Genomic DNA, 26,347 nt, shown 5'->3' on the forward strand with positions numbered 1-26,347 from the left:
ATCCATCCAGGATCTGACCACAAAACGGCAACTGTCGTGGTCAAGGGAACAATCCTGAAGGGAAAAGATGGTGTGTTTCGCTGATGAATATGAATATAAACTCATAATCTGAGCTGTTACAAGAAACGTATATGTACTTCTGAAATGTTTCTCAAGCTGCTCCTTGGACTTGATGGACAGAAAGCCAGTAAAAAGTCAACAAACAACAACCAGAAGCGTCAGGCACAACACAGGAGTTAGGCAAGTTGTCTAATGACACAACAACAAAGGAACTGTAGAATGTCACTGTCTTTAATAGTAAAAAATAGGGTAAAGAATAATAAAAAAAAACAAAAAACTCTGTAAACCTTATTGCTTTTATACATTGTGGTTGTTTGACTCATTCAGCTTCGAGAAATTCTGTTTAACTTAATATCATCGATTTTTTTAAGGAGAAAATACCAATATATCAAGATTTCTGTCATGAGCATGAACACAGTTGTGATGCACATTGTTACGGGAACAGAGTTGTTGTCAAAACCAGAACTGCTTTCACATATCTTGAGGAAAGACAAATTAGAGTCCATTCGATCAACAGAAAACTCCTCATTCCCCACAGTCCTCTGCGTCTTGTGAGTCAGGTTTGGGCTTGGCAACGTTGGCCCGGACTCGAGCCTGGTCCACAGCATCCAGTAGGTTCTTGGAGTCCAGTGCCAGAGTGTGAGCGGCCGCCAACATCTGCCGCTGACACTCCTCCTTCAGCGACGTTATGGCGTTTTGCTGGGCCAGTCGCATCTTATTGATCAGCTCCCCTAAATCCTTGTTCAGCAGTTTCTTGGTGCCCTCGATCTGAGACGGGGAGGAGAGAAGATTACATGATAAATTAAATACTGATGTCATGTTAATAATTCATATACAATAATATTACGTAAATAATCCAGGGACTCTCTTGTTATTTTCTTTTTTTCTGGTTTGTTATGGTAGGTGGTGGTACTGCACCTTAACGCTGGTTGCCATAAAACAGAAAAATTAAGAGGAAGAAGAGGAGGACGCAGTTACTAGCTAGCTAGCTACTACCACATTGCTCACCTGTGTGGATACATTTGACTTATTGCATTATTGTTGTTCTAATGTTCTACAGACTTACCAATAATATCGTTTTTGCCATCTCATCTTATATCGTGACAGCCCAAGCACATATTCTAATTTCTCCAGGTTAATAAGAGTTGTATGGCAAAGTCGTGCAAATACATATATATATTGCAATAGTAATTATGCATGTTTTTATTGTGCTCAAATTATAATAATAATAATAATATATTTATTTTATATAGCACTTTTCAGGGTACACAATAATAATAAAAACAACACACTAAAAAACATAAAAAGAGACAGGAGTTATACATTAAAAGCAGTTTAAAAAAATAAGTGATTATACATACTGCATAGAGAGATTTTAATGCATTAATGTATAAGATTGTGTCTTTTAAATGATTTTCATCAAACAACTGGATTTTGTTATAGGCAGAATAGTTTAAACTGATTTTTGCTTAGATTTTGTTCAAAAACAGCCAAATGTATTTCCTTCTGAAATAACACGCTATACCATATTTACCTGAATTTATCTGAAAAATCAAATTTTGGGTGCATAAACTGTCATGTGTCTAATGAGAATTTCTTAAAAATGCATTATGTGTTTCATCTGACTGTCCTGGGATGCTGTATATGAAGGACAGATGGCAGAATTTAACAGCATTTATCTTTTCCATCTGTGTCCTGATTTAATGCACACCAGGTACCATCTATAATCATATAATCAAGCTATTTCCATCATGTTCACTGCATGCGTGTTCACCGTCACAAAAAACTAAGGGACAATCGTAAATGCAGAGACTGAAGTGGAGCCTACCTCTGTTGTGACAGAGCAGTGCAGAGAAGGCAGGATATCATCGACACTCTGAATCAGGTTGCGGAGAGTGATACCTGTCGCCTGAGAGAATGAGGGAGAGACAGGGAGTGTGTGTGTGTGTGTGTGTGTGTGTGTGTGTGTGTGTGCACAGGAAGGAGAGTTGGGAATGGGAAGTAGAGAGGAAAGGAAAACCAGCAGCATTACAACAAATCATAGGTGTTAAGAGCTTGCCGTGATAACTGTAAGTGTTCAAAATGTTTTGAATGCTTTTTTCAGTTTTCCACTCTCCCCATATCACCTGGCAGAAACTCTGACAGCTGTAGGTCGGATTTGTTGTGACACAACAGCGCCCTCCCCTGTTCAGTAATATATTTGACATATTACATGACATATTTTATGTCAATAAGAGCTCAAGTTTACTGAATTTGTTCTAAATGTGACCTTTAAACAGGAAAACAAATCTCCATTTAATGAACAGGTTGCAATTGATTCATGCTCCCCAGAGGATAAAGACGTGTGAACCTACTTTGACAGCATTGAGATACTCGGAGGGGGGCAGCGTGTTGACATCATTCTTCAGCTGGACCACCTGCTTCACCATCGCCATGACGCCGGTGTAAACGTGATCACCTGATCGGTCGAGCTCAGCTGTGGGCTACGACGACACAAAACGTACTTCATGATCCTCAAATTTAATACGTGGCTCTACATTTCAATAATAAAAACGTCATCCGCACAGAACATTTCAACTTTTCTAGTCATATTTAGAGCTTCAGTTGTGATATTCTTAAGGAAGTAACATATTTTCCACCAGATTTATACCAGAAGGGTGTTTATTTTTACCTGTGTGACTGTGGTTGGCATTGGAGGCTTTTCTGGAGGACCTGACAAAGACCAAAAACAGAGATGCATATCTGCAGTTTTTTTCTCCACATATTTATGTCATTCTATAGAATATTCTGCATGTTTTCTCTACAATATATGATGCAAAGTAATCTTTAAGCTCATAGATATTCTCATTAGAAACATTTTACATTCCTTTTCCTGTTGAAATGCTTCTTTTGTACATGTAACCTATTTTACATGTGTTACTGTAATTAATATTTTAACATTATTAACAATTTAAGCAGAGTATTCCTACGTATATACTTAGTTCTTGTTCATGTGCTGCAACACTCAAGTATCAGATATAAAACGATCCTTTGCAGCTTAAACTTAATGAGTGCACAAGGCTGGAAACAGTAAGGCTTGTCTGAGAAAGTTACCAGCTGAAAGGCCATTCAATTTTGACTCACCATTTTCTGGGCTTTTTTCAGGAAGCTGTAAACAAAATAGAAAGAAAGGCACAAGAAAAGAGGATGTGAATTTTAATAGGGTTGAGTTCAAAACTGCAAGTCAGATCAGCAGTCAGGTTATTAATCTATTTTGCCTTTTCACTCTGAAGTTTTTATTCTTCTCCTCCACTGTGTGAGGAGGAGTTGAGTGAATCGAGTTAGTGTCTCAGTCAGACAGGACAACTTTATGTGGCCCAAAAATCTTAGCAATGTGAATTAAATGTTGATTAAACCAATGTAAACAGATGTCTTGTGATTTCTTGTGATTTTCAACAAAAGCCAGTTGACCAAACTACATCTAATAAGACAAAGTCAAAACGTAGAATAAGGCTGGACCGTGTCTGGACCGTGTCTGGACCGTGTCTGGTCAAGGTGTGAAAATATGGCCAATTCGTTACTGGGGTAGTCAGTGGTAGAGTTTATGATGAATTGCTAAATATGAAATGCTGATGTGCGATATATATATATATATATATATATATATATATATATATATATATATATATATATATATATATATATATACACACAAATTTCCATTTAAACAAATTTTACTTTGTTTATATAGACTTATATATTTTACATTTTAAGTTAGCTTTAATATACCGCTGAGATTTGCACAGGAGGAAATAAGAGCAATCATCATGAAAAAAAAGATCATGTACCTTCTTCTTCTGTGAATCCTTTCGCACAACAGGATCCTGCAGAAATAGAAGCAGACCTCAGTGAATTCAGCAATGATCAATGCTTGTGCATTTATACATGTTGGTGAGGTGGAAACTATAGTAATGTATGTGGAGTGCCCTTGCCACGCTACTTAAGGCAGTTTTAGTCACATGGCATGTGCATGCCAAAGATCTTCCACTGGTGCGACACATCACTGGCATCATTTCGTCACTCTCCCAAGACCACAAACTACTCTCTGTGCTTCTTTTACTTAGCAGTCCAGAGCATACTCCGCTATGATGCCTGATGCAGTGTGTGTGTGTGTGTGTGTGTATGGGTGGGTGTGTGTGTGTGTGTGTGTGTGTGTGTGGTCTCTCACCAGTTGTCTCTCCTCCTGCTCCAGCCACTCTCTGTCCATGAGCATCTCCCTTCTTTGTCGATGTAAAGTGTCCTCCACCTGTGCTCTCTCCTGCTCCCATAACGGCCTGCTATCTCTGGCTGATCCCTGCGCACACAAACACACACACACAAACACACACACTTTATGTACGTATTTTCAAACCAGCACAGTCGAGACAAAAGTTCAGTCATTTTATTTCCATATTGTTGCTCAGTCATCCAGTTTTCACACTCTGGTCTGAAGAGTTGATCAGCAGTTGTCAATGGTGTGTGTGTGTGTGTGTGTTAGAGAGAGAGAGAGAGAGAGAGAGAGAGAGAGAGAGAGCTAGGGAGTATGTCACCTGTCTTTGCATGACCCGAGGAAGGGTGTTGCCTTGTATTCTGGATGGCTGGTGAGAAAGAGAGAGAGAGGACATACATGCTGTTAAAGGGCAGTCAGGTGAAAACCCTGCCCTCTAGTGGTAATATAGGAGCTCATCAGCTCTTTATTATTTATTTGTAACTTAAACTTAAAGTTTGCCAGTGTTCCCTTGGTCCAGGCCTGTCACAACCTGACAAACAATATCATTATTATTGTATCGACCATTTTATTCCACTGATATAATGTTAATATAATAGCATAACAAGGCAGGTACATACTTTCAAAGGGCAATGAACCTTTAATTCTTAATTTTCAGACATTTGAAGATTTGAAAGACAATCTGGAATGTGAAAGAAATGATAAAATATCCCAAATAAATGAAGCATAAAGAAATTAAAACAAAAAAACCTAAAAAAAATGAAGAACACATTGAAAACATTAAGAGATGTTTTAAAATCATACATAAAATTAACCATGACACACAAAATGTTTAACATTCTGTTTACTGTATCCCAATCCTAATGACAAGTTTTGTGTTGTTAGTTAATTAGGTTATCAAAAAACAACAGTCCCTCCGTTGAGAGAGAAGTAGTGGGTTTTCCCATTCACTTCAAGAGCAGTTTTCTTGGGACCTGCATCTATTAGCAATTAGGGAGCTACATCTTAAGCTGTGGTAGCTGCAGGTTCCTTGATGTGTGCGTGTGTGTGTGTGTGTGTGTGTGTGTGTGTGTGTGTGACGTACCTTGGGTGGAGGCTCTGTCTGGGTAGGGCTAAATATTGATGAAACAGGTCGTGACTTGTCGTGCCTCACACCTGTCTCTAGCTCCAACTCCATCTTGTGGATCTCACTATCAAACACACAAACACAAACATAAGCTGATCACACTGAGACATGCTGACACAGCATTCACACTATTGTTCTTCTGTTCTTTATTATGTGTGGCTGATGTGCAAAGCACATGGCAATCTAATTTAGATATGTATTTTTTACTGTAATATTTTTGTTTAATGGATGTCATTGAGAGTGGCTCATCAGAGTATCTCATAAACTATATGTACTAAAGTCATATTTGGTACACAGGTACACTATGGAAATATGCTCAGCATATCAGAGGATGTCCTCAATAATGCCACCAGAAAAACTGAGAACATTTTCTCAACTTTGTGGCATGTGGTGCAGAGTCGCACTGCTACTGATACATCTGACCGCCCGGGCGCACATGGAGCCCTGATGATCCACAGGTCCTGTTTTGCACAATAAGCTTTTCCAAGGTGTTTTTAAAGTCGCTGTGCCTGTAACGATGAGTCTCAGTGTGATGAGGCTTTTGCATTCTTAATGGTGTCCTAATTTAAAATGTATGAGGGAAAATAACATAGAAAGTTCATACAATGATATCTTTGTATTATCATACAATGATTTTATGTTTGTTCTTAAAGGTGAACTTCTGTCTGACCAATAAAAACACATTTAGTTAAGTATTTTGCCGCTGACTGGTCATACAAGGTATATGATTATGCAACATATGATTGGTGTACTTTTATATATCAGGCAGGTTTGGGGTATAATTATTTTTCTGTGTCAGTTGTTTGACCAGAAATCCCAACACGCAAATCTGAAAGAGCAGATTTGGATCCCTTGACTGATTTGATTACAGACAGCTCATTTTCTAACATTAAAATCCTGTTTTTCACTTTTGAATCGACAGTTTCACTATTCAAACTTTTTCAAGACTTTTTAGAACTGTGATCTCATACAAAAGTCCTCACAGGGGTTGAAAGATGAGGAAAAAACAACGCAAGTTAAGTATAACAGCAACAGAAGAGAAGAAACACCTGTGTGTGTGTGCAGGTGTGTGAGTGTGTACCTCAGGGAGCAGACGAGTTGGCTGAAGCCAGGCCGGCCATGTGGCTCGTAGGCCCAGCAGCGGGTGAGCATGGAGTAGATGGTGGGCGGGCAGAGTTGCGGTTTGGGGAGTCGAACTCCCAACTCCAACTGGTTGACCACCTGACCATTCTCCAACCAGAAGAATGGCTGCTGGGCCATCGAGAAGATCTCCCACACACACACACCTGGTTGAACACACACATGACCAGTTGTAATTTTCCTTTAGATGGATATTCTAACCACTGCAACTAATTGTTAAAAAATAATATAGACTCTAATTTCTAATCAATGGTTATTTTGGTGGCACAATTCCATATTCATATTTGCATACATGTAAGAGACAAAGTATAAAATTAAACGTATGTTCAAACACTAGAAAAGACACACTAGGATGTACATGTGCATGCAGACGAGTGAGTTTCTCACCAAACATCCATACGTCACTAGCTGTGGTGAAGCGTCTGAAGTTGATGGACTCAGGTGCCATCCATTTGATCGGTAACCGACTAACTGAGGCTGCACACAGAAGGAAAATATTAGAAGGGATACTGACAAAAATGCAGATTGGACATGAAATAACTGAAATAATGTGAATGCTTGCTTGAAGTAAATTTCACCAAAAATGAACTTTAACAGTGACAGACATTATGTGTCATGAGTGTGCATCTGTGTGTGTGTGTGTGTGTGTGTGTGTGTGTGTGTGTGTGTGTGCGTGTGTGTGTGTGCGTGCATTTACCTTTATAATATTCTTGTTCATCAACGTAGCGAGAGAGGCCAAAGTCACCGAGCTTGACACAATCAGGAGACGCCACCAGGACATTTCTCACCGCAATATCTCTGCAGCACACAGACAGAAAAAAAAACAGACCATAATCAAAAGATAAGATGTAGAGTCAAAAGTAAAGAGACATACCAAAATAAACACTGTATCTCTGAATGTAAACACAGTAAAGTAAAAAAACAATAATGCTGTACTCTTCTGTTAAGATAGCAGAAGGCTTGTTTTTATGTTTTCTTTAACGAGAAGTGTCACAAATTCATGAGGCTGTGTTACCTGTGCACCATATTGAGTCCCTCCAGGTAAGCCAGTGCTTTGCAGATTTGTACACAGTACAGTATTAACACTGCAGTGGTCAAGATGTACTGCTGCTCCACGAGATAGTTCCCCAGCTGTCAGGGGAGCAAAAACATCTGCTTTTTACAAGATACAGTATAGTTTGCATTCACAATCATCTCATATTACTCGACACGATACTAAACATGCCAGTGTATTAACTTCAGACAGTGTTTACTTATCTACTTTTTCCTCAATAAATTGTTTGGAAAGCTCCATTTCACTAGTGGCTGTTGCGTTAAAGTTAAGACATGTTCCCAATTTACAAAATAAAAGTGAGCTTAAAAAATGTCCAGATGGACACAATAGTTTATGATCCAGATAATGAGGAGCAAACAGCAATTCAAACCTACACATTCAAACACAAAAACACACCTCTCCATGTTCATAGAGCTCCATGACTATCCAGACAGGATCAACCTCAATGACTCCGATTAGACGCACAATGTGGGGATGATCCAAGTTTTTCATCAAGCCTGTAACACATGAAGCAACACCCATAAGGTGATCAATAAAAAATCACATTATATAAATTATGATATCTTACCATCAGAGTGAAGAAGAGTAAATATTTAACCATTTAAAATGTTAACCTTGAGAAGACAAATAGGACAGAAAGGAAACATGGGTGTGTTGAAGAGAGGAGAATGAAACATAACCCTCAGCCAATCCACCCAGAGAAATAGTGATTACTGTCTATGGTATGACTCTTATCTGTGAGACAACCTGGACACCCAAAACTTCCAGTTATACTAGAAAACCACTATCAAACAATACAATCTAACCACTGTGTTTGTGTGGCAGATCTGGCACAAGTGATTCATTATTATCTTTTCTTCAGACTCGTTGGCCTGTTTCTCAAATTTTCATTAGCCAAGAGCAGTTCACTGCCGTTGACCACAGTAGTGTCACAGAAGTAGTAATAATGAATGAATTACATGATTTAACATACTAACAAGTAAGTGTACAAAAAATAATTAATTAATGTATAAACAGATTGACTAAATTACAAAGTAATTCATAACTTGATGTTTTACTGGGCCATGAAATAGGTATTATAAAAGGAATTTACAAATTAAATATTAATCCATTAATGATTAGTTTGAATTAAAAGGAGATTTATAAAGACATTAAACAGTCGATAAGTACATCATTTATAAATACATTAAATCATTAGTAGTGGGTTTTAATAATCTATTAGAAAATGGTGTTTTAAAAGACAAATTAACTGGATTAACAAATTGAATTAAGAATACAGATTTTAATCAAGCATTTAAAAGGGAAATGTCCTTTCCCATTTGCGTTTTCATAACCACGCTGCTTTTTCTTTTCCGATTTGCTTTTCAATTTTCTTAGTCATCTAGCTTCTCCTTTTAGCCTCTCTGGAAGCCTTTTCATGACACTTTGGGCATTGCTCTGGTAACACAAGGCAAAACAATGCAAATTAGAAATTGGATGCAACAAGCTCTCTGATGGGTCAGAGGATCTGCCTCATACCTTTGCCCTGTTTTCCACACTGCTTAGGCGCCAATAAGACCCTTTTCATTTGACCTATTTGCATTTACATTTACATTTACATTTAAAGGGAGAAACAGACTTTTACATAAGATCATGATAGCTGTCTTTCCATTGGGGTAAAGGCATAATAGCAAACTTCTTACAGTAACTCCCAAGAAATATTTTCACAATCTAACTTAACTCCATAATTACAACCTCTTGCCAAATACATCTAAGAATTGTATATGTTACTAAGTGAGATGGGGCAATGTCAAGTGATGCTAACATTAGCTGTGTATATGACAGCCAACATGATGTTTTGAAGTTGAGTTAATCATTAAGTCCCTCTCTTTGATACTGTTGGGCAAATTAACATGACAATATTGACGGCACGACCGTCTTGTTTTTTGAGCAGAAGTTTTGATTTGACAGACTATTCAAAGTGACCATATTATTGTATATCTTGCTAAAGAGCATTCTGTGTCTGTATGTATTCTATTATTAGCAAATTTAGCAAGAATTACTCTCTATTCTCTGTCTAATTCTACACGTACTTTTCTGTCAACAGAGGAGCAAAAATAAATTGTCTTGTCTCACCCCCAGTGTTACCGCAGCCTCCGGTTCATAAAGCCACAACCAGGCAACAGGAAGTCGACTACAACAAACTTTTCACTGACAACATATGCAAGTCCCTGAAATCTCCACTCATCTGTCACCACATTGAAATTTGAAATTGCTTTTCTCTATCCTCTGCTTACTGTGATTAAAATCATAATGTGTCATATTTTCACGTGAGAATAATTCTGCCACCAACATTTATTTACCATATAATATGGCAAATTGTACATTTCCTGTTCTGACCAACTGTCATGCCATGCAGTTGCGTCACAAACATATGCACAGACCCTGCAAGGTGAGATGTGCAATTGCAAGTGTTTTGAAAGGAAATAATCACTGCAGCAGCTACAGTACATACTGTACTCACTGGCTTCACTGAGAAACTTCTCCTTTACGTCAGCTGAACAGTCCTTACATGTTTTGATGGCCACACAGATCCTTTCTCCTGTCTGAAAACACACACATGCATACATCACTTTTACCATGACTGTGTATTCAATGTATTCTCAGAGACGTTTTAGTGTTCGTTTGGCTATCCACCAGGGGACTGTACTACGAAGCAAGATTAGCGGGTTGGCGAGGTATGTTAAGTCTAAGGGTACATTCAGACCAAATCAGGTGGTGCGGTGAAACGCTGAAGGCTTGCTTGGGAGTGTCACTCCATGGTCCGTGTGTGTGACGTGTTGGGAACCCCCGCTGATCAGTTTGCCGAAAGGTGAAGCTGCTATGTTGTTATGGGGGACGGCCTTCCATTCCGAAACACCACCATTGCGAAACCCCTCCATTCCGAAACACCCCCACTCCGAAACACCGCTGTTCCGAATCCAACTTTCAAGTTCCAATAACTTCCCAATAGGGTTAGGGTTAGGGTTAGGGTCAGGGGTTCCCCAATAGCCTTTTCGGAATAGCGGGGTCTTTAGAAAAAATGGGAAACCCCGACATTACGAAGAATGGAAGTCTATTTTCGGAACAGCGGGGTTTCGGAAAAGTGGGGTGTAACCGTTGTTATGCTACTAGCATGCTGGTCCTACTAGAGATCGTTTGTCCTCATCAACAGATTCAAAATAACAGTAAGCAACCAGGATGCCAGGGAGACCAAACTGAGTGATCACAAGTGAAACATAGCGCTGCACAAAGAAATGTCCGTTGTGCTCCCTCTGTAGCATTTAGCCATGCTAAATAACATGCCCCGCTACGGACCCATTCTACTCTTCCTCTGATCTCCCGTCATGCCTCTGCCACAGTAGGTTAAACATGCCGGTCCTACAGTGATCGTCGGCATTCAGGGATGTGTTTTCACTGGTGAACAATGCCAAACTGAGTGAATTCACATGACACATGACGTTCCACTCCACCCATTCATGCTGAAAGTCTGATCACCAGCTTGTGTGATTGGCCACCGCAACATGATGTCAGGCTGCATTTCTCTGAAAGTTAAGTCGGTTTCAACTCTTTTGGAACCCCTTGCAGTGAGCATTGTCACAGCCATTTAAAATAAATGTGAAGACCTGTGTTTTTGCCGCACAACCTGATTTGGCCTGAATCCAGCCTAAGGCAAAAGTTTTCCGTGTCACAAACGTGTCTGTCTTTTAACCTGGCTAGATCACCGTGGTAACTTTTGCTGCAGACCTGATCTGTTGGCTAAAATCAATAGATACCAGCCATATTTATTTTGAGCTGAGAGAAGATGTTATACATACTGTATATGCAAACTTGACCTGTAACCTTACATTAATGCTGCAGAATGAAGCACAGTAGTGGTCTGTTTTACACTGCTGGTATATTAGCTAATGAAACACAGATAAAAAAAAATGATTATAGTCTGTTGATATTCATCACAGATAATATTCAATCAATAAAAATAATTTCACTTTCATTTGGCCAATTCATTGCCACGTGCCTTTCATCACAGTGTCATACCTAAATGCAAATCTGTAATCTTAAGTATTCTGTATCACGTTTACAGTTTAAGAGCTCGAGATGTTGCTGTTGTCACATTAGAAATAAACGGTACGAACTGAGAGCCCACTTAGTGGTAAAATAAATATAATGACTTGTGAATTTACACAGTATGTAATTGTCTACGAGCATTCCTGCCTTGATTTCAGCGATAGTGTTGCTTTTTCGCTACAATAGGCCAATTTTTTCGCATTCTTTATCTGAGGTAGAGGTAGTTTCCTTGCATTTTGTGCAGAAGATGAATCAAATGATGCAGTCTGTGTCTGAAGACGAAAGTCTGGGTTAACAGGTCAAATTGATAACCATCATCGTGGTACCCATTATTTCTGAGTGAGGTTTCAGCTTTTGTCGAGCAAGCTCATACACAAGAAAGCCCTGGCTCTGTCAAACTTGCTTTGCAGTACACCCCTCAGGTTGTGCACCAGTTCAACACTCACATGTTTTCATCACATTACGGATACTGTAATTGGGCCAACAGAATTTATTTAGACTTATTGTGATGTTTGGGTGTGAAGTGTGATGATAATTGGACATTAGATTTACTCACTGGGCTTTTGTAAACTCCGTTCTGAACCTCTCCGAAGAATCCTTCACCCAGGATCCGACCCACAACAATGTCATCTCTGGAGATACTGTGCTTCTCTAAACACACAATCATTAAGAAACACACAGATAGTACCGTTCATCGTCAGTGCAGCGAAAATGAAACCTGCTGCTTTACAGAACTATCAGTAGGTTTACTTTAAAGAAGGAAAGCTGCATTTATATGAAATCATCCTTACATCTTTGATACCACTTAAAACTTTTCTACATTTTTCTTGAATGTGTCACATTGTCACAATGTTTTTTGCGTGTAGTTCTGACTGTTTTGACCTTCCATCACTATTCAATTTGAATATTTGAAACTTTTGAATACTTTGTCTCAAGTTTGTGGGATGTTGCAATGTCAATTCCAACACTTGTCTTTCCTAAGGAAGAGGAGAGAGACCTGAAGGAAATGATTCTGTTGGTTTAATGGTTAATCTTTGGTCAAAATAACATAAACCTTGACATTTCTTGACTGATTGCCAAGTTTTTTTTTAACACAACAGTGTTTTATGCTGAGGGGTGTCAGTCAAGCTCTAGAATGTGCAATTCTTTAGAAATTGTAAGTGTGACCACTGCAAGCTAAATTAAGATCTTGCACTGGAGGAGCCAGGGCTCGAACCATCAACCTTGTGGATAATATATTATCAGCCTGCTCTACCAGTGAGTTACCACCACCATAAAGGATGTTTATCATGTTTTTGGTTGCTTCCTGCCACAGCACTATCTCTCTCAGTAATTTGATCCTTTCCACTGATGGAGTGATACTAAATATTACAGGTAAAGCCAATTTAAAAAAAACAGCATGTAACTACTCTTAAGACATATTGATGTCCATGTGGACATGGATTGAATTTAGAAAGTCATAAAATATATATATGTATATCAGGACAGATATAGTGATTAAAGAAGCTGTAAATCCCTTCACTTTCACTTCACAAACATTTTTAGCAAGTGAAAGTGAAAGAACAACATTGAAAGATCAAATGTTTTTGAGTAGTTTAAAGCTTAAAGGGAGTATGTAGCTGCGCGTATGTCACCTCCTAAGATTGTAAAATTGACTGGGTTCATAGAAAGTTGAGTTTCTACTCCAATAGGAACCCATTTATTTTACAATTCATTAAAAAAAATCATATGAAATTAAGCCTTACATATTCAAGCACTAAAAGAGGGTACACATTTCCTAAACATGCTTAACATTTAAGCTTTGGAACTATGTTTCTAGCTGCAAGTGTGTAGGATTACGTGCACCAGAAAAAGAGAAGAAGACAGTGGAATAGTAAAGATTCAGGAGAACAATAGTGTGATTGCTTGTCAGCTATTAACTTACCAGCTGCTGTGCCCTCTGGGATCTCTGCATAAATATCCGAATCTGATGTGAAGGAAACATGTTGTAATTAAAAGTTTTTGCTTTGCACACATATAAACTATTAACTAGTTGCTTATAAGAATGCATATTAGCAGTATATTAGCTCTTGGTCGTCATAAAACACTTTTTAAGGCCTTCTTCCGCATAATTGATGATAGTACAGTCCAAATCACTGTAAGTAAAGTATTTCTAACTTAAAATATGGTTACCTATGCTAAAGTGAGGTCTTGCTCATACTGTAACTGATTCACTAGCAGAACCTCCATCCATCATCTGTAACTGCTTATCCTTTGCAGGGGGCTGGAGCCGATCCCAGCTGACGTTGGGCGAGCGGTGGGGTGCAAGGTGTACTTTGTGGACAAGCTGACAGTTTAGCCTCACTTGGGTATCTTTGGACTGTGAGAGGAAGCCGGAGTGCCATGAGAGAAACTACGCAGGCATGTGGAGAACATGCAAACTCCGCACAGAAAAGCCCTGCCCCAATTGGGTCTGGAAACCAGGACCTTCTTGCTGTGAGGCACTTATTAAATGCCAAACTATGAGTAAATTAGTCACGAGTAACCCAGGAATTCCACTGGTTGCATGTACATTGCGGAATGGCTCCGTTACGGATTTGCTCTGTCATCCATCAACCGCCACCGGCTGCATTTTCAGTGCAGCACGGCCAGCTGGAGTTGTGAGATCGAGGAGTTCCGGCGATAATTACAGAATCACGCGACTGCAGATAAACAACAAACAGATAAAAGGTTAGTGTTCCCAACCGAAGGATTAGAAGAAGTGCTTGGATTTGTCTCTTTTTTTCCCAATTTTTGTGCTGGCGTCAACACGGAGTATTTTATTATGAAAATTAACCAGATGTTATGATGTTGTTTCGGTGTGTGACTTCCTGTCTGCTCTGTGCTGAATTCGGCTGAATTGATGCGCCGTGCTCAGGCATCCGGCAGAAATAGAAGCCTTGCGTAACTGCTACGGAAAGGTCCGGCCTGCCGGAGCTGCAACGGAGTAGATACACAACGCAGCTGCTGTGGTGGAACGGAGACGGACCGAACACGGATCTGGTGGAATTTAGGGGTAAGAGCTCACTTTAGAATGGGGAGCATATTCTGAGTTAATATAATTATAGTTGGACAATAATAACACTTGTGGTTTTGTTTTTATTACATAAGAATAGATCATATTTATGAAGCGTTAATAACTACTATTGTGGTACTACTTACTTGTATGGCCCATATTCATGTACAACAACCTCCTTACTTACTATCAACAATCAGGTGGTTATTGGCCTTATTTAAACTCTTAGTGGTCTCATAGTCATATGCAGTCTATGCAGAATAAGGCATTAATAAATGCTTTATAATGGCTAATAAAAAGCCACTACTCTACTATGTGTTACCATTTATTGTATAGACAAACCAGAAAACAGAAAAAGTCTAAATCATTGTTGTGTAAATTATTGCTTAGCAGGAACCAAAATCACATCTGATCTATCAGTCATTACACTTACTCATCCCTCTATCAGAACCACTTGGACCACCACTGGAAGAAAGAGAGAAATTTTTGTTTTACATTTCTTTGATGAGATTCCAACTACAAATCAACCTGTTTGAACAGCAGTGCTTAAACATCTGTAACGTTTTTTTGTCAAGGTGGAAGCTTTGAAAATAAATATTCAAAATGCTATTATGCTTCAACCAATTCACCGCCACAGTGGAAAAAGTTTCAACTTTCAAAATTTAAGCAACATGACAAATTGATTCACCCAACTGACCATTGTGGGATGTCAGGCAGTTTCAGTCTTATGTCTCTTCCTGAAAGAATCAAACATCGCGTTTAGTTCTAGTTGTCAATTCAGCATGATTTATCTCAGAGGTTTAGAAACATGAATATTTCAAGGTTGTAATCCTGGTCATACTTTGGTAACTTTGGATATTATTGCTCTCAGCTGGTACAAAAGTAAATCCCAGGTTGGGATATAACTAATGTACAAACTGTTGAAAAGTAACTTATTAAAGGTTGATGCAGGTGAGGTATACCTTTGTTAGGCCGAATAATGAGCGAGCTCTCAGAGCTGCCTTCCAGCCGACAGTAGCCATCAATCAGGTCGGCCATGTTTTCTGCCACTGCCAGAGAGGAGGTGCTCACTGACAGCGTCTGGAAGGTTAAAGATACAAGACATTCAGTCTGTGTTCAGCTTGAAAAGCTTTGCACCTAAACCTCAACTCATTCTCCTGAACGTGCAACTCAGAAGCCAGAGCACTTTTTCCAAGTGCCCTGACACTTGGGGAACAGCCAGTCTGATTGTCCAAAGGTCACAAACTCCTCCACTTCCAAGCACGTACCCTCCCATAAAACCACAACTTGCCATTTATGCACTTTTTTTTGTCCAGACTAAACAAATGCTATGCTAACTAGTTGCTGGGTGTTGTGAAAATATTATCACATATGAAACTGCTATCAATCTTCTTATCCAACTCATAGCAAAAAAGCAAATAAGAATATTTCCCATTTCCCTTTAGGAAGTTAAGAGTTACCTGTTTGGCTCCCTCTATGTTTACAATGAGCAAAGCTCGACCGTCACTCTCAGCAGAGCAGGAGATACTGCGCACCTGAGGGAACTTGGCCAAACAGATGGACTGCAGAAGAGATATAAGTAAAGGAATACATAAATATTCATTTGTACTGTACGTGCACTGATTAAGTGTTGTAAATTCTGTTTTTCTTATTTATAACTATGCATATTTTTTCTGAATATTGCAAATACATGATGAGTATCAGCAATGAGATTTATACCAAGAAGAATTCAACAAAATCTGAGAGAAAGGGAGTGTGGGCTTACTGTGGAGTTTTCAGTTTGCTGACTGATTCCTTCAGGGCCGATCACCAGGTCTATTGTTAGATTCCAACTATGCTATACAAACACGCACACACACACACAAATTAAACACTTAAAATACACAATATTTAGCTTTAAATGTTGCATAGTAACACATTTGTGACCGGTGCACACAAGCTCACCACCAGCTGGCATGCGAAGCTCTCCTGTGTGTAGCTGTAGCATTGAGCCAGAGTGGTGAAGAACCTGTTCATGCACTGATCCTGCTTCAGAGTGGAGTAGCCCTGGAACGTCTGCTGGATCAGCCGACGCAACTGCTTAGGCTGACACATCGCACACAGGCAAAAAGCAATCAATGAAGATTTTACACTTTTATGATTCAATTGCATTATGTTACCTCAACATGGTACCAAATGACTGTGTAGTAGTCGTTTCGGCTCTCTACCTTCATGCTGTTGATCAGCTCTCTCGGAAAGAAAAGGTCCAGCCCCAATTCCTTCCTGATGGGGTAAAGTGAGAACACAATCATAAAACAAACACAAAACACATCCTGAACAACCAGGAGCTGCTGCCAGTGACTTTGTGGTTTGATACTCATGAATGTGAATCAGCTGCATGGTAGAGGTGCTCAGACAGAAAATCTAGCATATTTCACAGTAACCAGAGACTATATTTAGTCATTTCCCTCTTCCTCTTCGTTTGTCAGTCCGATCACAATGCCACTGTGATCACCATTTAACCACTGTGTGTGCATATGCCTCAAAGACATGATGATATCTTATCTCAGTGAAAAACAAACATTGTTCTTAATGGGGGAGGGGTGTATGCACACATACTACACACTTGACTTACTCTAACAGTTCAAAGTTGGACTTCTTCTCCAGGCCATTTGGATTCATGTCTTTGTAGAATCTCCTGCAAACACAATAACAGTACACAATTAAGTTTTTACATTTTTAAACCAACAGTCTTCATTTTCAGATGTGGAGCAGTCACAACAGCTGTACATTACCTTATTTCCAGACAACCGAGCTGCAGAGCCATCCCATCACTGACTTTTGAGGCATACTGTTGCATGTAGTCACTTCGTACCTGTGGATAAGCGCACACACACCTTACTTTGACTACAGCCGTTATAATAGATTGAGTCTAATCCAACCATTGCCCTAATCTAGAACTTATTCTTAAAGTCTTAATCATACATGAATACTTACAGACAGTGAACGGACACACAATCACACACACATACAATTTTACTGACCTGCAGGTAAAAATAGAGCATAGTGGTTTTGTCATCTTTGAACTTCTCGATGAAATCTGATGGGATGTATCTGATCCTCAGATCGTATCTGGACAAACATCACAGTTAGCTTTTTCTTTCGAGGATGTGAAGCATGTGAAACATTTTGTCCACGGCAAAAGCTCTGCCCTTGTTCTATACTAAACACAGGACTCATTCTATTTAAGTGCAATGCAGTTTGTTTATCCTCTATATATGACAACATTTAAAAATGAAAGGGACAGTTCACCACAAAATCAAATTTAGATACTTTTCCTCATGCCTCCATTGCTGCTTATCCATCTAGATTCTTTTGTGTGTGAGTTGCTGAGTTTTGTAGATACTGGCCTTAGATATGTCTGCCTTCTCTCCAATATAATGAAACCAGATGGCACTTGGCTTTAGGCACTCAAAGCAGCAACAGAAAAAAACATTTGGAAAAATCAACAGCATTGTCTCTTTACTGAGACAGGTTACTCAAGATAATCCCCAGAACATGTGAGCAGTTTCATGTCAGAACTGTTTTCTCTCTACCAAACTGCACTGTGTTGCTGGGCAGAAGGAAACAAGCACCGAGGACAAGAGGCTCGTGCTTGTGACAGCATGGGATGTAAACATTATTGGCCTCCTCCTCGGTTGAGCTGTAATGTTAGCTTACTTAGCTAGCCTCTTGCCATCTAGTTCCAATTCATTGTGCTGCAATGTGCCACACCAGACCTTTAAACACTCTCGCTGATGGGTGACGTACAGTGAGTTGAGCTTGCCTGGTTTTGAAAGTCCATTTTGAAACAGGAAACAGTAAAGCAGCCAGATGGTAACAACTGATATTGTATTAAATCTAAACAGAACACTAAAATATATGTCTTAGGAGAGAAATACAAAATTTTGATCTGAGTTTATTCAGTCTCATTTTTCTCGGTGCATACAATATAGTGGGGCAACTTCCAGTTCACGATCTTTCTCAATTGCAGCTAAATGGCGTGCTGATCTGTGTTTCTGCAATCATTTTAGGCAAGAGAAGTTACCCCTGCTGAACTTTTGCATCATCTTCCCTTTCACACAAAACTCAAGATTAAAGGTCCTGCACCCCCTTGTGCATCTTTTCAGTGTGAGCCCATGGGGAACACTATCAAGCTGAAACAAGATAAAGCTAAATTGATAAGCGCCATGGTGCACAAAGAATACTTCAAGTTCACTAAGCCACTCCAAAAGGCCCTGCAACTTGCAAACTCTCTGATGGTAAATTATGGAATGAACATCTGTCCACTGCATCACCACCTGCAACAAACACACCTGTTCCCAGCCCGAGGATGCTTGCATGCCACCTCACACGCCCCTGCCTGGTCAAGCATCTACTAGATTTGCGCACAGTTGATGGCAGATTCAGCCACATGATTGGCGAGACAACAACAACAACAGCAGCAAATAGAGAGACTCTGTGCATGTTTAATGGACTGTTAAGTGTGTCCAAGGTTATGGACATTTCAGGTTATGGACTGCTAGACATCTCTAACTTTTAGAGGTACAGACAGCAGAAGTGTAGAGTGAAAGTGAACTTTGTATCAGTAGAAATGGTCATTGTTTTGTGATAACTTACTGTTTCACAGTGACATGAAATGCTGCAGACTTTGGAAACTAATTTGACTTGTCTAAAATAAAAGGTAATTTGACTTTGTATTCTTAAAATAGGCATGGCTGGTCACAGTTGAAGTGCTTGCTGTATCTTTACATTTACATTTTCTTTTTTCAGTTTACTCAAAATTGTTACCGTCCCTTTCTAAGAAAATGGAGAGAAGTTTAACATTGTTCATTTGCAAATACTACCATATTTGTAGTGAGTTTAAATTCATTATCCACAGTGGATGAATCCTAATGATTTTGGTGATTCCCTGCCCTTTCCTCTAGTGCAATCATCAACATTTTCATTGTAAGGAAGATTTTGGGTTTCTCAAGACCAAACATGAAAAAATACTGTACATTAAGCATTAGCAGACAAAGGCTAAACCACTGACCTCCACTCAGCCTCTAGGTGCTGCTGCTCGTAGCGCTGGGTGAGTTCGGACACAGTCAGGTCCGGGTGCAGCCAGTGTATCTCTGAGGACTTGAGGTGTTCGAGTAGGAGGCCGTAGCAGGAGCTGTATATTATGTCTGGGCCCACACAGCCACTGGACAACACCACATTCATGACATCCTGGGACAGAATCAAGCATACAGTAATGTCTCTGTGATGCTTAACACACTGCTGATGAATAAGTGTGCAGCAACATATAGATAACAACAGCAAAGACCAGTGTAGTGGAGTACAGTGGAGTGAAAAAGAGAACAGTGTAGTAATTTGTGCAATAGAAGACAGAAAGTAAAGAACAGAAGTAGAATACCGTAAAGCACAGTAGAGAATAGTACAGTGCAGTGGAGTCAGTAAAGAAGGATAATGTAGAGAGCAGTGGAGTAGAGTACTTAGAACAGTAGAGTACAGTAAAGAGCAAATAGCAGAGTAGATAAAGTCTTTATCAGTCCTAATATTACTGTTCTGTGTGTTGTTCCCACATTTGTGTTCTTGAAGCGTCATGACAATAAAGCCTTTGAATTGGATTTAATTGAAATGTAAATAGTTGAGTAGAGGAGAGAAGAGGAGAGCAAAATAGTGTATTCAGTCAAATAGAGGGTCACACTTTATTTCAGTACAATAATAAGATGTAATGAGCTGCACTTTTATCAAATTATGCAAAAAAAGTATGTTCCTTAGAAAATAAATAATAACTGTATACCTTAAGTAAAATAATAAGGCATAATAAGCTGTAAATTGTATAAAATTAGGTCAAAACTAGAAATCATTTGTTCTAAAAACACAATTATACCCTAAGAAGAACTGGTAAGAGGTACAATCTGAATTTTATGTCAAATTAGACAAAAACTAGAAATAATATGGCCTTTATTAGACAGTAAAAAACACTGTTATACACTAAGTAAACTAATAACAAGCCAAATTTTAAATCAAATTAGACAAAAACTCAATATAAGAGAGTTATAAATTTATTATAAACCATACACCTAAATCATGCTGCAATTAGAAACGGCATGTGAGGCTTTATTAGACCTCAAATATACTACACTTGAACAATTGGAAAATCAAATAGGAAATCCTTATACACTATTACATACTATTTTACAAGATAATGCAATTAGAAATCAATTGCAATGCCATATCAGAACCAGTGTATATTAATTAGGCGCTATTTTCCCCTTACTACCAAAACATGCTGTCGACACCACTCTTAATGCTACCAACATGGACCTATGATGGCTTCATTAGACAACTCAGGCTGTAATTTGACAAATGTAGTGCCACCTTAATAATAAAAACACGGCTCAGAGGACGATGCATTTATTTGGGATTTATTTAACATAGATTCACTATATTATAGGGTAATTTGTTGCTAATTGCAATAAAACTATACTGTGAAATAAAGTCAAACAATATTGTAGTCTTTGGAGTATATAGGTAGGCTACTAGTACAGAGCCCCATGTTTCCTTGTTAGAACCTTATTAGCATTTTAGGAAGTTAATTGGTGACACATTACAAGAAAACTGCTGCAAAATAAAGCAGAATCATCTTTACTTCTTTCCTGTTGTGTGATCATATGACACACTGGTGAAAGACTGACGAAGCTGTTAAACATTTCACTTTGGGGTTAAAAATCTCCGAAGTACACAGTACTCACAAGTTTTGTGAGTAGTTTAAAGCTTAAAAGGAGACTGGGTTCATAGAAATTTGCATCTCTCCCACAGTACAAGGTAAATATATTCATTTTAAACAAGTGTTTAAAGTGTTTTTTGGGCAATGGAGTGCTGATGATAAGTTCAGGAGTCTCACAGCCTGGGGAATGAAGCTGCCCCATAAACTGGTGGTACGGCAGCAGATACTTCTGTATCTTTTGTCAGATGGCAGCAGGGTGAACAGACTGTGGCTGGGTGGGTGTTGTCTTTTAGTTTCCTTTGGACCCTGAAAAGACATCTCACTTCACCGATGCTCTGTAGTTGTGTACCAGTGATGGTCTAGGCAGTTTTAATCACTCGATGTAGAGCCTTCCTATCCTTGTCCTATGTTGTCTTCACTGGAGAACCAGTTTCTTGAAGCACTTCATCAGGATGGGGGTGAGAGTCACAGGGTGGTAGTCATTAAGACTAGACACAGCTGGCTTTTTAGGTGCAGGAATGATGATGGTTGTCTTTAGGCAGAAGGGAACAGTCTTGTTTGAGAGTGAGATGTTAAAAATGTCTGTATGAACATCAGCTAGCCGATGTTTTTAGTAATGGCCAGGTATATTATTTGGACCAGCAGCCTTACTTATGTTCACTCTCTGCAGGCTTTTTCTCACATCCGCTGTGGTTACTGACAGTGGCTGGTCTAATTGAGGTGGAGTAGACTTCCCAGCTGAGTCTTTGTTGAGGAAATCAAAGTGAACATGAAATGTGTGAAGCTCACCCGGCAGCGTGGCGTCACAGATGATGTGGGCGTTCCTGCTTTTGTAGCCTGTGACATTTTTAATCGCTTGCCACATATCTTTAGTGTTGTTGATGCTGAGGTTCCTCTTAAGTCTCTATTGATGTCTTCACCTGACTGAAAGGCAACTTTTTTGGCTCTAAAAAGAGCACTCATCTCTGCATTCATTCAGGTCTTCTGGATGGGGAATGATCTTGCTGTCTTTGTGATCACCACATCATCAACACATTTGCTGATATATGATGTCACTGAAGATGTACATATATTCCTCAAGACTGATGTTGTTATCCTGAGTGGCAGCATCTCTGAACATTTTCCAGTCTGTGGACTCAAAACAGTCCTGTAGGGCTGTTGTAGCTTCATCTGTCCACACATAAACAGTGTAGGAACCCATTCATTTTGAATTTCTTTCTAAAATAATATATAAAATTAAGCATTGCAGGTTTAATCACCAAAGCCCCTTCCACACTGCCTTTTTAAATGCAGAAATCTTGCAACGAATGGGAGGACAGTTTTGTTCAGTACTGTGATAGCAGGTAGTGTCTTCGGCAACTCATGGGTTAAAGGTACTAGCACACGTCTACTAAAGATGCTCAACATCTTAGCTTTGCAACCATGTTTCTAGCTGCAAGCGTGATGCAAGATGCAATATCTAGAGCATGAATCCATCCGCATCAATAATAAATACAAAGGATAACATGAAGCATAGCATGAGCAAAGCTGCAGCAATGTCATGATAGGGAACACAGCAACATAGTGCGGTTGCTGCAACAAACCCACAGGAGGGGTCTAGCAGGTAGGAAATAAAAGTGGGTTTTGCTATATTTTGCAGTACAGTTTTTTGTAATGTGTAGCAAACTAACCTATAATAAAGTCTAATAAGGGTCTAACAAGGAACCATGTGGCTATATACTAGTAACCTACAGTACAGTACATATACAGTACAGTTTTATTGTAATGAGCAACACATTAAACTGTAATAAAGTTAAACTATGTCAAACAAAGCAATGCAATACTGTCTTCTGAGCTCTGTGTGTTGTACGTGCATTATTAATATGGCACTACATTTGTCAAATTACAGCCTGTTTTGTCCATTAAGCCACCCTAGGTCCATGCTGGAAGCATTATGTGTGGTTTCTGGGTAAAACAGCATCTAATCAATATATTTTGGATCTGATATTGCATTGCACTTGATATCTAATTGGATGATCTTTAAAATACTGTGTAATAGCTTGTTATATGTCATTAGTTCACTTAGTATTACAATGTTTGTCTACAGTCCAATAAAGCCAATATTATTTTTAGTTTTTTATATTTTTAGTTTACTTATGTGTGTTTTTTATTTTCTGATCAAGGACATACTATTTCAGGTTTTTGCCTAATTTGATACAAATGCTTGCTTATCATGTCTTATTAGTTTACTCAGAGTATAACGGTCTTTGTTTACTGCCTTATAAAGCTCATATTATTTCTAGGTTTTGCCTAATTTGGTACAAATGACTGGAGTAGAGTAGAAGAGAACAGTAGAGGAGAAGTGAACAGAGGAGAGAAGAGGAAAGGAGAAAAGAGAAGGGAAAATGAGAGTAGAGTAGAATAAAAGAGTATAGTACAGTATAGTATAGTATAGTATAGTATAGTATAGTATAGTATAGAAGAAGAATGAATTCTTCAGGGTCAATTCTGTGTCTAGTTCAGATGGGTTGTATTCACTGATCAGTGGAGACAGAAGTTCACAATAGGGATGCAAAGATCTCTCTGACGACAGTGACTTTCAGATCCGTATTATATAGGTTTGGGATCGGCTGGGTAAAACGTCACACTTGTGTCGATTACATTACTCATTAGATTAGTGTAATGTGGTAAGGCTAAGAGGAAGAGTGACTGAGGCTCGTGTTGTGACTCTCGCAAGGCTGGCCTGGGCACTAACAAACGGTTTCTTTTAATCAAAGGGACACAGGTCTAACTGTCTTCACAAAATATCAAAGTTCTGCTCACAGAGATCTGTTAATCAGTTGTCTATTAATCAGTGTAAAATGCTTTGAACTCACTGTCATGTAGAAGGGAAGACACCGAATCATACAAAGAAAATATAACAGAAAAGTAATAACAGCACAATTATTTTCTTCTACAGTAGTATAGTGTAGTATAGTAGGCTTTAGTAAAGGATAGCAGAGTATAGTAAAGTATATTAGAGTGGAGTATTAATAATAATTCATTATCATATATTTATTACATATAATAAGAGTAATTATTATTATTATTGCCACTAGCTGCTGTATTGTTTTGCAATTGTAGAGGCCTCCTTTTCTCTCTTTCTTTTATATTGCAATAAATATCACACCATAGACGATATATCGTCATGATCATATCATACTGTGGGTTTTGCTATCGTTACATCCCTAGTATATTATAGTTTAGTATAGTATAGCATAGTGTAGTTTAGTATGGTATAGTGTAGTAGTAGTACAGTTTATTATAGTTGGGTATATTGTAGTGTAGTATAGTATAGCATAGTGTAGTTTAGTATGGTATAGTGTAGTAGTAGTACAGTTTATTATAGTTGGGTATATTGTAGTGTAGTATAGTATAGCATAGTGTAGTATATTAAAGTATGGTAGAATATAGTACACTAGACTCAAGTAAAGAAGACTAAACTTGAGTGTAGTAGTAGTTGAGTGTAGTATAGTATAGCATGGTAACATATAGTATAGTATAGTATAGTATAGTATAGTATAGTATAGCTTCGTAAAAGATAGTCACGTTTATTATTAGTGTAGTATAGTATGGCAGAGTATAAAATAGTACAGTATAATTTAGTATAGCAGAGAAGTTTAGAGTAGAATAAAGTTGAAGAGTAGAGTAGAGCAAAGTAAATGAGAGTTGTGTAGAGTACAGTAGGTTAGTATAGAGTGACGTAGATAAGTAGATTAAGCCAATGCTGAGTAGAGTAGAACAGACTAAAGTAGAGTATGTCAGTGTAGAGTAGAGTAGAGTAGAGTATAATAAACAGTAGAGTAGAGTGTAGTAGAAGAGAGTATACCCTGACAGTCCAGCCTTCCTCACAGCGGACCAGTTTGAAGTTTTTGCCCAGGTTGGAGCTGTTGCTTAGGAAACACACTTTGATGATCTTCACATGGAAGATGATGTCCCTGGTGACATGTGCCGTGGGGGACAGATCCAAGGAATCTGACTGGCTGATTGGAGACATGCTCCTCATGGACAGGCTGCTGGTGTCTCCCGACATCACTCAAGCACACGCTCACGCTCAACACATACACACCCAGACACACACAGCGTGTATGCTACTACTTACAGACATACATTGCTGTCACACCTAAACACACCATTTCACTCTCTTTTCTTCTCATACACACCCAGTCATATAAAACACACACATGATGGGGTGCATTGAGTCTACACTGAAGACAGACAGGAGTTTGACATGAATTTATGATCACGCTGGATTTCAAGTACATTCATTTCTCAGTAAAACTTCTGCTGCACTCACTCTGTACTCACCAGCTCTGCAGACGTCCTATGCCTCAGCACGATACATTTATTGTCAATCTTTTAATCCAAAGACAAGTCAATGCCACCAACAGACTACACTCATGTTACGTTGAAATGTGCAGGCTTGATCATTTACGGTTGGTTAACAGAGCAGACCTATCTGAAGCTGTGCCCCAAAGAAGAACCTCGTCAGTAAGCGAAAGAGGAAATGCTTCTTATGGGCAAATAAGGAAGTTGAAATGCAGCTAACAGAAAAACTGACAGGACTGATGAAACTGTTGTGTCACCCCATCTTACACGTGATGGCACAGCCTGCCACCAAACCACCCACCGCCTGCGCACAGGAGGCATGGCTAACAGAAAAACTTGTTTCCTAGTCCTGAAGTATTGATGATTTTGAGTTAAACGTCACCACAAGTATTGGATAGATTGCCACAAAATTGGGTGAAGACATCCATTTATCCCCTGAGGAAGACTTGTAATAACTTCGGTGATCCATTAACTTTTCACCTAATATAATATGGTATCAAGTACTTTGGTTTACA

At 38.9% G+C, this 26,347-nt stretch overlaps 1 protein-coding gene across 1 annotated transcript; it reads right to left on the reverse strand.

Moving 5' to 3' along the window:
* Positions 1 to 273: 273 nt before the first annotated feature.
* LOC140992147 (protein-tyrosine kinase 2-beta-like) lies at positions 274 to 26,041 on the reverse strand. Its single transcript, XM_073462411.1, has 30 exons — positions 25,812 to 26,041; positions 25,333 to 25,711; positions 19,800 to 19,978; positions 17,770 to 17,857; positions 17,521 to 17,600; positions 17,361 to 17,423; positions 16,954 to 17,008; positions 16,691 to 16,831; positions 16,512 to 16,583; positions 16,207 to 16,308; positions 15,709 to 15,826; positions 15,444 to 15,483; positions 15,180 to 15,211; positions 13,637 to 13,678; positions 12,269 to 12,363; positions 10,130 to 10,211; positions 8,023 to 8,123; positions 7,588 to 7,703; positions 7,270 to 7,370; positions 6,960 to 7,049; positions 6,514 to 6,718; positions 5,391 to 5,496; positions 4,629 to 4,676; positions 4,268 to 4,393; positions 3,888 to 3,923; positions 3,184 to 3,208; positions 2,732 to 2,772; positions 2,415 to 2,543; positions 1,889 to 1,969; positions 274 to 828 (listed from the first exon to the last, which is right to left on the reverse strand). Exons 2-30 carry the CDS (start codon positions 25,534 to 25,536, stop codon positions 586 to 588), a joined length of 2,841 nt encoding a protein of 946 aa, XP_073318512.1. The 5' UTR covers positions 25,537 to 25,711; positions 25,812 to 26,041; the 3' UTR covers positions 274 to 585.
* Positions 26,042 to 26,347: the final 306 nt, after the last annotated feature.

This window comes from Pagrus major, chromosome 24 (genome assembly GCF_040436345.1).
Source record: "Pagrus major chromosome 24, Pma_NU_1.0".
Classification (NCBI taxonomy): Eukaryota; Metazoa; Chordata; class Actinopteri; order Spariformes; family Sparidae; genus Pagrus; species Pagrus major.

What these genes read in the sequence shown, in the direction of transcription:
- LOC140992147 (XM_073462411.1), bottom strand. Translation starts at nt 25,536, where the DNA reads ATGTCGGGAGACACCAGCAGCCTGTCCATGAGGAGCATGTCTCCAATC. An exon ending in AGCAAACTGAAAACTCCACA is followed by an intron (nt 16,309 to 16,511) that starts GTAAGCCCACAC and finishes TCTCTTCTGCAG; the next exon opens with TCCATCTGTTTGGCCAAGTT. An exon ending in AGACAGAGCCTCCACCCAAG is followed by an intron (nt 4,677 to 5,390) that starts GTACGTCACACA and finishes CTTTCTCACCAG; the next exon opens with CCATCCAGAATACAAGGCAA.